This window comes from Vipera berus (assembly GCF_964194415.1).
Source record: "Vipera berus genome assembly, chromosome: 14".
In the NCBI taxonomy this organism is placed as follows: domain Eukaryota; kingdom Metazoa; phylum Chordata; class Lepidosauria; order Squamata; family Viperidae; genus Vipera; species Vipera berus.
In genome coordinates, this window is record NC_138217.1 from 1,346,351 (window position 1) to 1,363,228 (window position 16,878).

Genomic DNA, 16,878 nt, shown 5'->3' on the forward strand with positions numbered 1-16,878 from the left:
CGTGCAGAAGGGTGTGCAACCCTTCTCACCACCTTTCCAATGTGAAGAGTAACAAAATAACTCCTCTCTTCCAATGTTCTGTCCAGCTATTCTCTGGTGATGGGAGTTCATAAAATACATTTTAAAATGTTCCACCTGCATTTCTGTGGTTCCTTGGGATGAGCTCAGGACAAGAACTAATTCAATCCATATGTAAATCAAATTGCCTGGACTGCACCAAGGCTTTGGGGGAGGGGCAGGTAGTGGATGGGGTCCTTTGCCTTTGAGCCCCCTGCCCCTAAGAGAGAAGCGGCCAGCAGGGAGAGCTCTGCTGCCCAGGCCACTAAAACCCCTCCTTCTTTACCTTTTACTCAGAGCCAGGTGACAGGTTTGCCAAGGAAAGAAACGGAACAAGAATTCTGCAAACAGGATGCATGTTTTATTGAAAGTAATACAAACAGGGCACTGAACTCCTTTGCTCGATGTGGGACCAGTAGTGAAATATATTAAGAAAACAAAAAGGCACTACTTTTAACACATTTCACCTGTTCTAAAAATATACTTAATACTGTTAATTTGTAGCATAAAATAAAAAGCCATGACAAGCCCTCAAAGTCCACCAATCCCAGGAGCCTCGGTCCATCTCATTCGGCCCAAAGAAGTGGACTGGCAGCCTGCCCTGGTGTGTGAGAAAGACCTTGGGGCACGACGGGGAGGAGAGGCAGCCCAGGGCAGGGTCAGGGAATAGAGGGCAGAGCAAGAGGCCCAGGAGGGACTCTCCCTTGGCCTGCAAAGATTGCAAGATTGATGTCAGCAGACCAGGCAGGAACCATGACCAAATAAGCTAATCCTACCTTTGTGACGGAATGTGTGCCTGGAGAAGCAGAGCTTTGCCAGGCAGGTGGTTCAGAGGATCCACACCTAGAATCTCTCAAGATAGATAAGCGAGTTGGAAGGAACCTTGGAGGTCTTCTAGTCCAGGGGTCCCCAACCCCCACTCCGTGGTCTGCACAAACAAAGCCCCACCCACAAGATGCAGGCAGCACACAAAACCAGGCCCCCTCTGGTTCGTGGAAAAACCTCTCTCCATGGAACCGGTCCCTGGTGCCCAAAAGATTGGGGACCTCTGTTCTAGTCCATCCACCCTAATGACATCTATTAAGGTAGAAAGTCACTGCTTTAGTTTGGCAAGATTCTGCCATTAGAAGTAGACTAATAAAGGACTGGAGTTGATAGGATTTCACTGTATTGTCTCTGGGTTTGGGCCTAATAACTTTATTGCAAGTCTGAAAGTAAAAATATTCCACTGTGTCCTTTACAGACTGATAAATTAGGGAGGGGGCCCTTCTGAACCTCTTGGTCCACCCATAGGCAGCATCTCTCTCACACCCCTTTCCCACATAACTTTACACTGCCTATTTCAGCTAGGCATCCCCCAAATCTTCCTGGAGAGGCCAGAGCCCCCTCCCAACATCTAACTGCCCAGAATTCAAATGATGCTTCACTGACTTAAAAAGGTGTGTGAGCTTCAGGCTACCCTTTCCCACCATAGAATGGCAACCAACTATCACATTCAGCTGGAGACATCAGAAAAATTTATTACTGACGGGGCAGCCAAACCAGTCTCCAGATATTCTCATTCTATATTTCATTTCAATTCCACACCCAAACGCACCCAGCAAAGTAAAATAAAAACCCACATGAAATATCAGAACAAATGCTTTTCACTCCTTAATATGACAACCCTTGATCTCAGTCAGGACTTGCCTGGTGAGGGACAGACAGCTTTTAGGACTTGCCTGCTAATCCGAGGCATCAGTTGTGGCAATGAAGAAACGGAAGACCTTCCACAGCCAATGGGCACAATTTGAAGGTTTGCCCCTGCAAACTCCTGCTCAATTAGCGAACTAATTTCTGAGTCACCCGACAAGGATTCCATTTCAAAGGTTTTAATACCTTACATGAAAATGCAGACTGAAAAAATCATCACAATTATGCAGAGAAGCTGGTTTCCACAGGAAGGCCTCTGAACACACCAGTCATAAGGAAACAGCAAGGACAGTTTACCCTTTGTGACATTCACAATCAAGAGCACATCCAGCTTCTCTAGGTAGGAAAGAACAAAACAGAGAAAAAAGCAGTAAAGTAGCCAACATTTGGATGCCATTGAAATGTACCATCAAATTAATTTAGTATGCTGTGCCTGAACTGCCTTTACCAGCTCTGATCAAAGTGTCCCAAGTCTACTTCAGATGGGTGTGAATGAATGAACCTTTATTGTCAAAGTACAACCATGTATACATTGAGATTGACTGAGCCTCCCTTCGTGCCCCCACCCCCAACTTACAAACCCTCCATCTTATTACACTGACTGCCACTTCTCTTCCTGTAGCCTTTGACAATGGCTTGAGACTCACTTGCATAGCTGTCTATGAAACTCCAAACTCTGTTTACCAAGAAAGCAACTGAGGGTGGAGCTAATCAAAGAAAAAGGAAAGTGTTGGCTGTTCTACCAGTAGCCTAGCAGAACCACAAGTAGCTCAATTCCAGGTGTCTGCTCACTCTGCAGCTCATCAAGCCAAAACATTTATACACAGCTTAGATACTGCCCTGAAGAACTATTCATAGAATTAGGCCAGCTGTACGGCAGAATTATTGAACGGCAGACTGATATTTAGTGCAGCTTAAATATTCCTAACACAAAGCTCAGTAGTACAACAATCATTCGAACGTGCCCAGGTACTTAAATAGAACAGCCACATGATGGTTGATTACGAAGCATCCAGGTGAATCTAATTCACAGTCCTTTCCCCAGACCATCAGCCACTTGCCGAGCACTGCTGGGGATCTGAAAAGGTTTCTCTCTAGACCAAACTGCTCCAACTGCCCCCTTTGGCACCTGTCATCCTCGGATTAAGGCACTTGAATACTAAGTTGGACACGTCACTCCTGAGGTCCAGCGGCTTAAGAGACCAGCACCAGTGAACTTTCAAAAACATCACTCAGGGAGTCAAGGTCTTCACGTGCTATAACCAACATTCAAGTTTCTTAATTATCATATTTTATTGTGTTTAAACTTAGCACAGAGAAATGACTTTATAGAGACTTTGTACTCCTGTGCTTCTATGCAGAAAACAAAGGCTCAGGAGTATCCTTTGAGTTATTGTTGCATTCTCTGTAACTGATTATCAATGCTTAGGTTTTGCTTAAAGAAAAAACTTTTGATTTTAAAGGGGTAAGTGTAGTTTCATCAAGGTTTGTGTAGGTTTCTTCTAAAAAGTTGTATTTAGTGCCTGAAGTATCATTTCAGATCTAAATAAATCTGAATCAAACAGGTTTAGGCAGGTATATGGCAAATGAATCAATTATATACATAAGTTATAAAAAGATGACAATGAGGAAATGTAGTTTTCAAAAGAGTTTGCTACAATTTATTCTAAATCAATGGCAAACTCAAAAAACCCTCTTAGTGGCACAGAAGCATCAGTAATTCCCTAAAGGCATAATTATTCTAATTGTTTAACATGATTATATGCTCTCATCTTCCATGCCTAATAAAAAATGCATGTTATTATTGTTTGGAGTTAGACAAAACTGTTTAGAATTCTCTTTCTGAGCAAAATATCCATTTCAGCGAAGAAACTGGATGTCTCAATCCCTCCCCCTCTGCCTAGATAGCACCACAATCAGCTCACAGTTCAAAAACCTTCTAGGAGAAACTGCAAATGCCAGACCACCAGGTGCGTTCCCAAGAAAGGCGTGGTCGGGCTGTGAAATCACTGCAAGATGGAAAGATGGGCGACTGGCAATCCTTAGGATGCGCCATCAGCAACCATCGCACTTCAAATGATGCTCAAGATAGCCAGAAAAAGGAAGCAGCAATGCAGAGATGGGCCAGCAGGTCATTCATTTTCATCAGGATTCTGAGGGTCAATTATTTTGACGTGTGTGAAGGGGAAGAGCCCTTTTCTACCATGCACTTCTCCTTCCCACTGACCATTGATATTCATCCTTGTGACCTTCACAATGTCACCAACCTGCAAAAAAGAAAAAGAAAAAGAAAAAAATAAATACAGCTGCAGGATACAGCAGGAATACAGGATGAAGTTGGAAAGGTTCAAGTTATTTCTTCCTACAAGAATTGCATTTCAAGAACACTCTTACATTCCTTCAAGTGATCTGCATACCCCTCCCCCAAAAGACAAGGCACCTCCGATCAGGACCTCAGCCAGTCTGCGTGGTCATCAGTGGGTGCATTTGGGAAGCTCATCATCAGAGCAGCCTCTTGCCCTGGGGTCCCAGGCAGCCCTACTCGAAGTAGGCTGTCTTCGAAGCAGAAGGTCAACGGCCTTGGCAGCAACTAGAGTGGCTTTCTCCTTCTCTCCTGAAACTGCCCAAACTGGCTGGCAGCCAATTCCATACTCTGATCATGTGCAAACTGCTTCTCCTTCTGTAGATTTCAATGGATGGTCTCAAATTCTAACATCACATATGAGGGAAGAAAAACTTTTCTCTTTCCATGTTGTTCATAAAGTTGCCATTTTTAACCAAATTTCCACTCCTCCATATTAGGTGTCTGGTAGCACCTTTTGTGGTGCTCCTTTCTTTTCTCGTCTTGACTTTTGGCTGCCATAGACTATCCTGGCTCTCCCCTGCAATGCCTTCCCAGGTCTTTCTTGGAGGCCTCCATTAATGTACAAATAATATTCGGGCTTCCAGTTTTGCGCAGTTAGTGCAACAGCCAAGGCAGTGCGGGGCTCCGCACCCTACGGCTGATTTCTTTCTATATGGGGACCCTAAATGGGCCAAAAGCCACCTCGAAGAGGTGGCAAAGAAAAAGAGAAGCCCCGCCAGTTGTGGAGAGACAGCAGTCAATCCAGGCGTCCAGGGGAAAGCTCTCCAGAAACCAGCAGAAGAAAAACTAGCTTCATTTGTGAGTCTAGCCAAAGCTACATGCAGCCGAAGCCAAAAAGTACTAAATTAAGCGTGATCGTAAACAGCGTAATTGAACTGGGTAAGAATACTCTCTCTCTTCTACCTGACTGATTTCCTGAAAAACAAAACAAAACCCAGAAGTAAAAATCCTCCAAAAGTGAGGGGGGGATTTCTGCTCCACCCTCCTCTAAACAGAAATGGTAAATCAAATTTATGGGGAATAGAATTATACAGAAATGAAATCAAGATTTAAACTTGGAAAGTGTGAAATTGATGGATTATGTTAAGATTCTCCTGAGAAAAGATGATTTGTTTTGAAAACTGAAAAATGAACTGCTGCTGACATCTAGTGGTGGATGAAAATACTGCCCTAAATATACAGCCCAGAAAAAACTTGTCAGTGTGACCTTCAAAGCTTTAACTAAACAAAGAACAGCTGCAATAAAAGAAAACATTGTGGACTATCACAAAGCGAGAACTATAAAATCTAGAGGGAAAAAAATGACCTTCCTGGATTATAAATACTTTTTAAACTGTGACTTTAAAGCGGTTGGCAGAGAAAGGAAAACTTTGATTTTTGGTCATTATGGAGCATCAGAGGTCTACAGAAAGAACATATCAAAGAAAAAATAAATACTTCCCAGAAGGAAATATATGTTATGTTACAACAAATACAAATGACATTAATTTCAAACCATGAGGAAATTAAAAATAAATTTGAAAATTTAAATGAATACATTCTCAATTTAACTTCACAACAAACAAATGACCAGAAAACAAAAAGAGAGAGAGATCAAGTAAAGCAGATAACTGAACGTAAACTAGTGGAGACTTAGAGATGGAATTTAATAATGGAAGGAACTGTGATGTAATCCAGATGGAGAAAAGCTTCCAGGAAATACTGGACATGGAAAAGATAACCTATACGTCAAGATTCCAAGAACTTGAGAGAAAAAAGGTAATGGGAGAAACTAAGAAAGAAAAAAAGAAAAAGATCTCTGAGGAAAACACTCTAATTGACTTATCATTTGTACTGACAACAACATCTACAAAACCTGGGAAGATCTTGGGGTTCAATGGAACATACTGATTAGGAAAAAGGTTTGGGGGAAAAAAAGGGCTAAAGCCAGAATTAAGAAGTTAGATGACGGGACTTCTTGATGGAATACTTAAAGACTAAGCACTTGTTTGAATATGGTCAAAGAAATAAAATTTTGAATATAAATTAATCTTAGCTTAGGAGGGATAGGCTCCTTAAGCAATACCGTATTTTTGCCTATGATATGAGAAATAAAAAAAAGGTTTGGAATGATTTATAGGAGGGAAATGTACTATACTTAAATATAATGGATTTTGAAGACTTGAATATGCTTAAAAATGAAATATTGATTATAAATGTATTCTAGTTTAAGAGGGATATTTTTTTAGACAATATATTATTTCTGTCCTGTGTTCTTTCTGTTTCAAGATATGAAAAATATGTGTTGGTATGGTTCATATGAGGAAAAAGACTTCAATATATAAGTATAATTAACTAGGAAAATTTTAACAGGTAAAAATGTTCTCTTTTGAATATTGAGGGGAAAATAAAGTTTAAATGAGAACTCTAAAAACAGGATCTATGATAAGGTGATCTAGATGATTAATTAGAAAAGAAGCTTAATAACGAGGTAGAGGATATTCGTAGATATTTAATTGTTATCTTTTAAAACATCAAGAAATGTACTAATTTAAGGTTGATAAAAGAGAACATTATTGGAAGAAGAGAGAATCAAGGAAAGCTACTATGTGGAATATGGAATTATAGAAACTGTTATTTGTAAATACAAACCCAGACAACATACTGTTTACCAAATATTGATGGTGATATGTAAAAATAAAACCAATAAAACATTTTTTTAAAAAAATAATTTACAAGTAACATTTGGATTTTTGAGCTAATGTAAACAATGAAATCTTCTCTAATTTAAATTATAAAATGTTTTAATATAAATTCATCAGCAGAATAAAAAATGAAAAGGCCTGGAAAATTGTTAGTTGGGTAATTAAAATATCTGGCTAATGTTTTTCCATGTGCCTTTATTATTAAAAAAGAATTAGCAGAATGTTGACCAAGATGCTGTATAAATAACTGGGGTAATTTCAGGACTGATTCCTCCTCCCAGCTCTGTGTATGGGTAGCCTTTGAGTTACGTGTTTTAACAACTATTCAAAGTTTCAAAAACACTAAAAATGTGGCTTACAAGTACCCCAGCATCTCCACAGTCACATGACCAGAATTCAGGCACTTGGCAACTAGTGTGTATCTACAACGATGGTAGCATCATCCCAGGGTCATACAATTGGCATTTGTGATCTTCCCAGTTCACTTCCAACAGGCAGTCAACGGGGCGCGGGGGGGGGGGGGGGGGAGGGGGAGAAAGCCAGATTTGCTTAACGACCACAATTCACTTGACAACTGCAGTGTTTTGCTTAACAATCGTGGCAAAAAAAGTCATAAAATAAGGGTGCAACTTCCTTAACAACTGCCTTGCTTAGCAACAGAAATTCTGGGCCCAGCTGTGGTCATAAATCAAGGACTATCAGTTATTCTGTACTGAGTCATGTTAACAATCCAGGGATTTTGGCCCTCACACGGTAAGGAGAAACCCAGCAGTTAACACTCCACCTGTGCACTTTCATAGTGAGTGGGCTCCAATCAACCTGAGATATCAAACATACACAAAGGAATAGGAAATTAATTTCATGTTATTTAAAACAATTCTCCACTAGTTTAGCAGGATGGGACATTCAAGCTTGCTCTTTCTTAAAAAGAGGGTTTCCTGGCTTAGAAGCCACATTTGATTACTTCCAACTATCTGCAAATGTGGAACTAAGAAGCAGTAATGCTATCAGGATTATGCAGATTAATAATTAGAATTAAACAGAAGCTTGAAAGTAAATACTTTTTACTTTTTATGTGAAAATTTTACAAGTCAATTTCTTAGAACTGTTAATTCAAAGTATATTTTATTATGAGGCAGCTGGTTTAATGTCATTCTCCCAAAAAATTACCCATTTTTTTAAAAAAATCTGAACTATCCCACAACCTAAGTATCTCCTTCATCAGCAAAAGAACCAACATTGTACTTGCAACTCAGGATTTCCATATGTATCCGATGGCATTAAGTGCAGGTAACAAGGATCTCCTTCCCCACTAAAACGTCAATGGGAATCAAATAATTCATTTTATTTATAATTGACTTCTAAGCCCTTTCCTGGGCCGTCCACTGGCTAATGACTTTGGATGGTTTACAGTGGATTAAGAAGACTAATAAACAGCAATAAAAGGCTTCTGTGCCAGGGAGTTACAGAACAGCAATTAGCAGGACCATCCCAAGGAGATCTGTTAAGTCTCCATCCCATCTTTCACTCAGCAGCCACAAGGTCCACTCAAGCTGAGATCAAAGAGAAGCTAACCAGATAAACTCTCTTGGTGGATGATGATGATGGATCAGTTCATTCCTTGCTAGCAGCTCTGCTGCCTTCAAGCCAGCAAACCTGGTCTACTTCTCTATGAATCAATTCAAATGATGTATATGTAAAAAATGACCACTTGAAAGTGAGTTCACCTTTGGAAAAGCAAAGTACATCAGAGACCTCAGGAAAAGTTCCTTTTGACTCATCCTGGGGACTGCCTGCCTGCCCTGTGGTTTTCTTGGGAAGATTTTGGAAGTGGTTTGCCATTGGCTCTTTCCTAGGGCTGAGACTGACTGGCCCAAGGTCTCTCAGCTAGTTTTGTATAGGTGGGACTAGTGCAGGGATCTTCAAACTTGGCCCTTTTATGTCTTGTGAATTTCAACTCCCAGAATTCCTCAGTCAGGCACGCAGGATGGGGAACAGAAGTCCAGAATTGAAAAGGAGCAGCTCCCCATCATCCCCTTGATGGCGCACCTTGATTTTTAAGATTCAACTTGGTCAATGTGGATTCAACTTAAATACTTTTGCAGCTGCAGGTAATACCTAAATGGCATTCAACTCCAATATGAATGGTGTGCATGTGTGTGTGTCTATAACCCTGAGCTGCGATTATTACATCTAACAGCCACATCTCATTTAGCAATTCCTTTAGATAGCGACTGTTTCAAAGAAGCAGTGACAAACATTTTTGGCTTCCTCCTGGTGCAAGATTTTGATGGAGGTCTGTTGCAGTTTTGGCTGCCGGAGACCCCCACGGGGTTCAGCCTCCACGCAGCTGCTCTGTCCAATGTGGGAGGAACTGTCCCCAGGCCAAGGGGTTGCTCACTGCCATCTCTTTCTCTGTCCCACTCCTTCAGGGACACATGAGGCTGGCAGGGAGGCTCCTGCCGAGCCTCCCAAGTTGGCTGCAGCACAAAGGCAAATTTAACTTTGGGAGAGGGTTCCCAGGCAGGGTAGGAGGAAGGAGTAGAATGGACTTTAAGGTCAGGTAGGGCCTCTTCGTTCTGCTGGCCTTAAAAAAAAAAGCTGGGCTAAGCTGGGGGGGGGGGGCTACAGTGTTAGCCTGCCTCTCTCTCCAAGCCGTCTCTTAGGGAGGAGGAATGTGCTACGGAATACTAAGGGCTCAGCCACCTCCCTCATGTGCCAAAGGGGCAAGGGAGCAGCGCCTGAGATTCTGCCTGGCATTCTAAACTGTGGCTCAGGAGGCAGGTCCAAGGCAGTCTTGGGAGACCGGGCTGAATGGACAAAGGCTCTTTGGTCCTTTGCAACTCAGGTTTGGGAAAAAAAGTCCTAGCCTTCATTAAGGTGTTGCTATTAATAAAGAAAAAGATTTATTTGAGAAGTGAAGGCAGAATTCACAGACTTCCTTCTATTTTCTCCCAAGAGTCCGCCAAGCCTTATAAATATCAGAAATCCATCCATATAGGCAACCCTTTGAGATTGAACTAATACGTTACAACCCCTCTAAGTTCACTGAATTTTGCAGAAGAAATAAGGGGAACTGACTTGTCTACTTCTAACGTTTGATAAGCCTGATGATGCTCCAATTAGCAGCATCAAAGTTATTTGAAGACCCAGCAACAGTTAGGTGAAAATAAACCAGGCTGGCCTCCATGGAAAAATACCTCCTCCCCTGCATACTACATCATCTAAGTAAAGGAATGCAAAATATCCTTGAGGCTGAGCTCAATTCACGGACACATCTGTGTGGTGTTCTGGGCAGGAAGCAGGAAGTGGTTGGCCACCGCTGTCATCCGAGATTTTTCGTCAATCTCCTGCTCTGCAGTTTACAGCCTTAAGGTTTCTTTGTGGGGGAAGGGGTTCCTATCTTATTAAATTAGTACCAAATCAGGCCATGTTTAGCTTCCCATTATAAACCCAGCACCCCAAATCTCCAGCCACAAGCCACTGACAGTGATTAAATACCACCTCTTCGGAAACATCCCCAGACAGATATGCCAAGGGAAATTCATATGAAAAACGAGGGAGAGCTGAAGGCTCCTCTGGTCAAGAATTGGTTCTTGGGGCCACACCGCACACCCAGAGGCCTGATTTGGCTGCCGCTTCTCTCTCATGCTTCCACCCTTTCTAACTCCCTCTGTTTACGGCATTCAACTCCCTTTAATACAAAGCCCATCGTCTATGAAATGCCAGCTACTCAGTCCCATCCAATCTTTCAGGCTTCCAGATGTTGACCAAGACACAGGAAGAGCCTGGTGGAATCAGGCCCTGATCTAGCCCAGCACTCCACCTCACACAATTGGCAACTGTGCCTCTTTGGGAAGCTGCTCAGCCTGGCCTGGGGGATGAAAGAGCCCTTCCCTGCTGCTTCCTAGCAACTGATATCATGAGCAATTTCAAAGAGGAGGAGCACCAAATGAGAAGAGGACAATCTTGGCAGCATTCCGGATGCTCTGCTCAGGAGCCATCCGGAGATGCCAGGAAATGCTCCCCAGTTCTGCAGCTGATGCATCGTGAAGATGCTTAGTTCCAACTGTTGGCGATATGGAGATTTAGAAGCAATATGGACCTCCTTTAGAAAAGATATAACTGGGCACTAGAAGAACAATTCAAGTATGAATGGAAAAACATCAGTTTTGACATTTTATTTTTTAAAACTGAATTTTAATATCAAACCACCCACAAGCCTAGGCACCATCTCCTGCGGAAATTCCAAATTGTCATTTGGAAAATAATGTTTTCATTATCCAACTCCTTTCTCTGTAAAACGCTTCTAAATTCAATTGCCCACTTCTAAAGCAACTGAATAGGAGACACAGTTAATTGTTTGGAGGGTTTCAATGCACCAAATAGTAGAGGACTAAGTCCCACCACAAGAGAAGTGGTTGACATTTGGGGTGTCCCTTTTCCTGAGCATTAGAGAAGGAATGGGAACAGGAAGCTATCATTACTATCTGCCTATCACAAAATAGTCATTGCAAGTTGGACAGGCATATATGTTGATTAATAAATGGGTTTTCCTGCTGAGTGTTGGTAAGAGTTCGACCCTGTTTCCCCTGATGATGTGGACAGGATCATGGGGAGACTGAGCTCCACCACCTGTTTGTTGGATCCGTGCCCCTCCTGGCTAGCTTATGCGGCTCGGGAGGGAACACGAGGCTGGTTCCATGCAGTGATAACTGCTTCTTTGAAGGAGGGTGTCTTCCCTGCCGCCTTGAAGGAGGCGGTGGTGAGACCCCTCCTCAAGAAGCCTGCTTTGGACCCGGCTGTTTTAAACAACTATCGTCCAGTCTCCAACCTTCGCTTCCTGGCGAAGGTTGTTGAGAGTGTGGTGGCGCATCAGCTCCCTCTGTTCCTGGAGGAAACTGATTATCTGGACCCGTACCAATCGGGCTTCAGGCCCGGACACAGCACGGAGACGGCATTGGTCGCGCTGGTGAATGATCTCTGGAGGGCTAGGGACAGGGGTTGCTCCTCTGTCCTGGTCCTATTAGATCTCTCAGCGGCTTTCGATACCATCGACCATGGTATCCTGCTGCGGCGTCTCAGGGGGTTGGGAGTGGGAGGCACCGTCTTACGGTGGTTCTCCTCCTACCTCCAGGGCCGCTCGCAGTCGGTGTTGACAGGAGGGCAGAGATCCGCCCCGAGGTCTCTCATTTGTGGAGTCCCTCAGGGGTCGGTTCTCTCGCCCCTCCTGTTCAACATCTACATGAAGCCGCTGGGCGAGATCATTCGTGGTTTTGGGGTGGGGTATCACCAGTATGCTGATGATACCCAACTTTTTCTTTCCACCCCGAACCAACCCAGTGATGCCCTCTCCGTGATGTCCCGGTGCCTGGAGGCGGTCCAGGTCTGGATGGGGAGAAACAGGCTTCGTCTCAATCCCGCCAAGACTGAGTGGCTGTGCATATCGGCGTCTCGGGTTAACCAAGTTATTCCACCTCTAATGATGGGGGGTGAGGTGTTACCCCCCGTTGATAGGGCTCGCAACTTGGGCGTCCTCCTGGATTCACGGCTCAATTTTGAAGATCACATAGGAGCCGTGACCAGGGGGGCTTTTGCACAGGTTCGCCTGGTGCGCCAGTTGCGTCCCTATCTGGACCGAGACGCCCTACGCACAGTCACTCATGCGCTTGTGACCTCCCGTTTGGACTACTGTAACGCTCTCTACATGGGGCTGCCCTTGAAGACCACTCGGAGGCTTCAACTGGTGCAGAATGCGGCCGCGCGAGTTGTAATGGGGGTTTCCCGATACTCCCATGTAACACCTCTACTCCGCGAGCTGCATTGGCTTCCGGTTGCCCTCCGGGTGAAATTCAAGGTGCTGGTTATCACCTATAAAGCCCTATATGGCCTGGGTCCGGGTTATTTGAGGGAACACCTGCTGCCGGCATCAAACGCCCTTCGCCCAGTGCGCTCCCACAGGGAGGGTCTGCTCAGGGTTCCGCCGGTGAGAGATTGCCGGCGGGTGACACCCAGGGATAGGGCCTTCTCAGTGGGAGCGCCTGCCCTCTGGAACCAGCTGCCAGTAGAGCTGAGGACTGCTCCCGACCTCCGATCATTCCGCCGGGGCCTGAAGACCTGGCTCTTTGAGCTCTCGGGCCCAGGCTGAGGGGAAAATTTTAACTGGGGTTTTAATGTACAGGGTGAATTTAATGCTTTTTAAATTGGTTTTAACTTTTGTATGTTTTGATTTTAATTCCCTGTAAACCGCCCTGAGTCCTCAGGGAAAGGGCGGTATACAAATGCAAATATTAAATTAAATTAAATTAAATATAATCTCAGGATACTGGGGTGCTGCATGCTGCTTGCAATTCTTTACTCCCTCATAAAAAGTATCAAAAGGAAATTCTGAAGAAATATTTTAAATCTCTTGAAACGTAAGAGAATAAAATGTTGGCTAAGATTACTATCTGTAAAGGCCAAATTCTAGCCATATCAATCAACTGAAAACAACACAGTTTAGTAATACCTTGAATAAAAAAGGAAGCAGAAGTATCTTAACATTTATGAAGTGGACCACAAAGAAAAGCATTTTCTATAATTGCCCAATCAGGATGAAATTTTTTAAGCTCTTTTGGTAGAATTCAAAATACTGGCAATTGTTCAATGAGGCCATGGCAACAGTAATCAGGTGTAAGAAAGAGTAAAAGCATATGATAAAAACAACTGGGAAACATGACCACAGAGTTACACAAAGAGGGTAAGTGCCTGGGGCTTTTACTGTATTTTTCAAGAAAAAATGGAAAGGATGAAGAAACACAACTGTGAAAGAAAGCTTAGGCTTTCTGGCACAGTGGGAGATCACTTCAGACTAAACTTGCTCAAAACAAAATTGTTAAAGATATAATGAGAAAATAAGGCTGAACAAAATAGTATATACAATAAGATAACTGGATATTTACACTGAGAACAGTCTGAGAAAAATTAACCAATAAATATATACAGAGAATGAATGTATCATGCAGCTGTGGAATGGGGAAAGAGGGAAGTATCAAAGGCTTATTTATTACAAGCCCTAAAAACTTAACTATAAGGCGCTTTCAAAATTTCTAAGTGAAACACTTTTTGTTCTGAAGACATGACTTTATGCTTCTATTGAACCTCACTTGTGATTCACCTAATCTGGAGAAATGTTAAATCTACCCCATCCTGAGTAACACAGAACCTTACAGCTGAGGTTCAACAGAAGGAATGAACGTGGAGTACTTATAGAAGAGTATTTTAAATATTTAGAACGTGAGCAGTCATCCTTTCATAACATTCAAGGATTTTTAATATTCTGCAGTAGAGAAGCAGGTTCACTAACAGCTGAAAGGCCTCCATGGATGGCAAAACCTGAATATGTCAGCTGCACCCCCCACGTCGTCTAATCACTAAGCCTAACCACAGAGGCACAGAGTTTTACCAGGGGCTCCACATTGAAGAGTGACTGTGGGAGGCAGGATCAGAACATTCAGTCATTTATCAGTCCATGAAAACCAGAGCAGCTAAATTCCTGCTTGAGACAGGCCCTTTCAACTGGATGAGGAAACTGAACTAAGCTGCATGGAGCCTGCTCCAGCTGAACGGCTTACCTCCAATGCCAAGGCAGTCTTGTCATAAGCACAGGGGACCCTCTTTTGAATGGCTTTGGCATAAACTGGTCCATTCTGGGTTGAAGGCAAGGGACTGATGACAGGAGTATGGGTAGCAGTGGGAAGAGGACTCGAGGTCTGAGGCTGAGCATAGGCGTGAGCGGGCTCGGGAATCCCATAGCTATTGGAATTCCTGCCACCATGTTTCCCGTGAGGAGATGATCTCACAAGCTTCTCAACATAAGGGACAGGGATCATCCCGATGCGCCCATCTTTGTTTCTGGCACTCCACCACTGGTCTTCAGGTTTTTCTATGATGACAAGTATCTCCCCCTTTTTAAATGGCAGATCCTCCGCATCGTTACCAGGAAAGTCATAAAGAGTCCGAACATATTCCACATTCTCCTCTGCAGCTGATGCACCAGAGCCAGTACCAGAACCCATCAGTGGATACCTGAAGGCGACATGGGAATTACTTAAACTCTTATGAAACAATGACATCCTCGTAACGTTATCTTTTGTTCTCTAGTCACCTCACTGCTCAACTATTCTAAAGTGCTTACATGGAGCTGGCCTTGAAGACACCTGCAAGCCGCAAGTAGTCCAGCATCTGGTGATGTGAGCAATAATAGAAACACCTTTGTATGCACACGTGACACCATTACGCTGGCCACCTGTTTCCTTCCGAGTGCAATTCAGGGTGCTGGTTGCCAATAAAGCCCTACATGGCATAGTGCTGGTTTCTACTCAGATAACATGAGACAACAAGGTTGATGCCCTTGAAATCCCTTCCATTAGACAGTATCATCTTTTGGGACTCAGGGCATGCCTTCCGTTTTAGTGCCTACCACCTGTAATGAAATCCCACCTCACCCTGATGGCATTCTGCAGGGCCACAAAGGCCTGGCTCTTATGGTTGACTTGCTCCAAAGCCCCACTCGCAACCAGAAAACTGTAACGGGAGGTGGGAGGGAAGGCATTGGAATGTAAGGGAAGTTTGGGAGGAAAATTTGGAATGCAAGCGTGCCAACTGGAAGCCTGAGACAGACCCAACACCTCAAGGTTACCAGCTGGGGAAGTTGTTCCCAAAACAAAGAGAGTGCAAATGATGGGTGGACGACGGGTGGTCCAAGGGGGAAAGTGTTCTACTTCTGTACGCACGTGGAAACTTCAGTAGTTATACTCGCGGTAAAAAGATACCCCAGACATTTCTTCTGCTGTCTGGCCCGGCCGTGGGCAGGGTGGCTGGAGCGCCTTGTGAGTTTTATCGACACCTGAATTTTATGTGGTTAGCCGATCTGCCATCTTGTTCTCTATTTTGTCTTTTTTGAACTGTACGGCCTTTTATTCTCTCTGTTGTCTGCCCAGAATCCTCCTAGAGTCTGGCAGCATCTCGATCAAATGCACTCAGTTAAAGACAGGCCAGTCTCGGGAAGCCTTCGGGCCTAAATGGGGGGGGGGAGGCTTGGATGCTATTATCCCCGCTTCCCTGAAAAGCTGCTCACGCCGGGAGCCTTTTGAAAGCAACCCGTCGAAAGCCAAGCCCCCCCCTCGGGGCCCCGGGCGGCGGCTGACCTGGGCGCGGGCTCCAGCAGGGTGGTGGTGTCCAGGTAGTGGACCTTGTAGAACTCCAGCAGGGCCGGCAGGTGCTCGAACTCCTGGTCGCCGATCTTGAAGCGCCGCCCGGGCAGCGAGTTGATGATGTAGTGCGAGACGCGCGCGTTCTCCGACACCGACAGCACGTAGTCGCCCGGGCAGGTGGACGAGTCGCGCACCAGGAAGGTCCCGTGCCGCTGGCCCTGCAGCCGGCCCTGCGCCTCCGCGCGCGACAGCGGGCCCGCGTACCACGACGCCCGGTCCGACGCGTCGAAGCGGCGCGCTGAGGGCCCCGCCGAGCAGGACGAGGCCGGCGGCGGCGGCGGCGGCGACGACATCATGGCGGGCGGGGCTCTCGCGCCGCTGCTCCGGCCTTGCCGCCGCGCCCGCCGGAGCCCGCGCCAAAATGGCGCTGCAGCGGAGAAGGACGCGCGCGACACGCTCGCCGCGCCCGGCCTCTTCCTCCTGGGCGGGCGGGGCTTCCGGCCCGAGGGGCTCCTCGCGACGAGGGGAGGCGGGCTTTCCCGCGAGGGCGAGGCCCCGCCCTGTGCCCGGAGGGAGGCTCTCCGAGCCCGGCTCCCGCTCGCCCTCGGCAGGGCCGGAAGCGGCGCCCCAGCGCTGCCCCTTCCGCCGGGCGGGCCCCCCCGCGCCCCCGCTCCGGCCCGGGGGCGGGCCAGGCTACGAAAGGGAGCTCGGGCGCGGAAGGTCGAGAGCTGCTCCTGGGAGGGACCCGCGGCGGGGCTCCCGGCTTCGGTTCTGGCGACGAGCAGCCGCAGGCCGCCCTTTTCACCCCGTCGGTGCCAGGATGGTCGGTCGGTCGGTCATTGTCCAGCGCCGGAGGAAAAATTAAACATACGGAAAGCAAGCGTGC

The 16,878-nt window shown here is 45.5% G+C and overlaps 1 protein-coding gene across 3 annotated transcripts; it reads right to left on the reverse strand.

The window, feature by feature from the left end:
* Window positions 1-396: 396 nt before the first annotated feature.
* Window positions 397-16,820, reverse strand: CRKL (CRK like proto-oncogene, adaptor protein). Of its 3 annotated transcripts, none has more exons than XM_081338928.1 (4): window positions 15,987-16,820; window positions 14,412-14,865; window positions 3,977-4,016; window positions 397-2,085 (listed from the first exon to the last, which is right to left on the reverse strand). In XM_081338928.1, exons 1-4 carry the CDS (start codon window positions 16,346-16,348, stop codon window positions 1,937-1,939), a joined length of 1,005 nt encoding a protein of 334 aa, XP_081195054.1. In that variant the 5' UTR covers window positions 16,349-16,820; the 3' UTR covers window positions 397-1,936. The 3 variants fall into 3 exon arrangements, 2 of the variants coding, with proteins under 2 accessions (XP_081195054.1, XP_081195053.1); XR_014027888.1 differs by having other exon boundaries at window positions 1,948-2,085; window positions 3,675-4,016; window positions 15,987-16,444; XM_081338927.1 differs by having other exon boundaries at window positions 397-4,016; window positions 15,987-16,444.
* Between the last annotated feature and the right edge of the window lie 58 nt (window positions 16,821-16,878).

Excerpts from the sequence above, each read along its gene's own strand:
- CRKL (XM_081338928.1), bottom strand. The coding sequence starts at position 16,348 with ATGATGTCGTCGCCGCCGCCGCCGCCGCCGGCCTCGTCCTGCTCGGCG. Across the intron at positions 14,866-15,986 it reads CTGCTGGAGCCCGCGCCCAG|GTATCCACTGATGGGTTCTG; the intron begins GTCAGCCGCCGC and ends TGTCGCCTTCAG. Across the intron at positions 2,086-3,976 it reads CACAAGGATGAATATCAATG|AGAAGCTGGATGTGCTCTTG; the intron begins GTCAGTGGGAAG and ends TTTCCTACCTAG.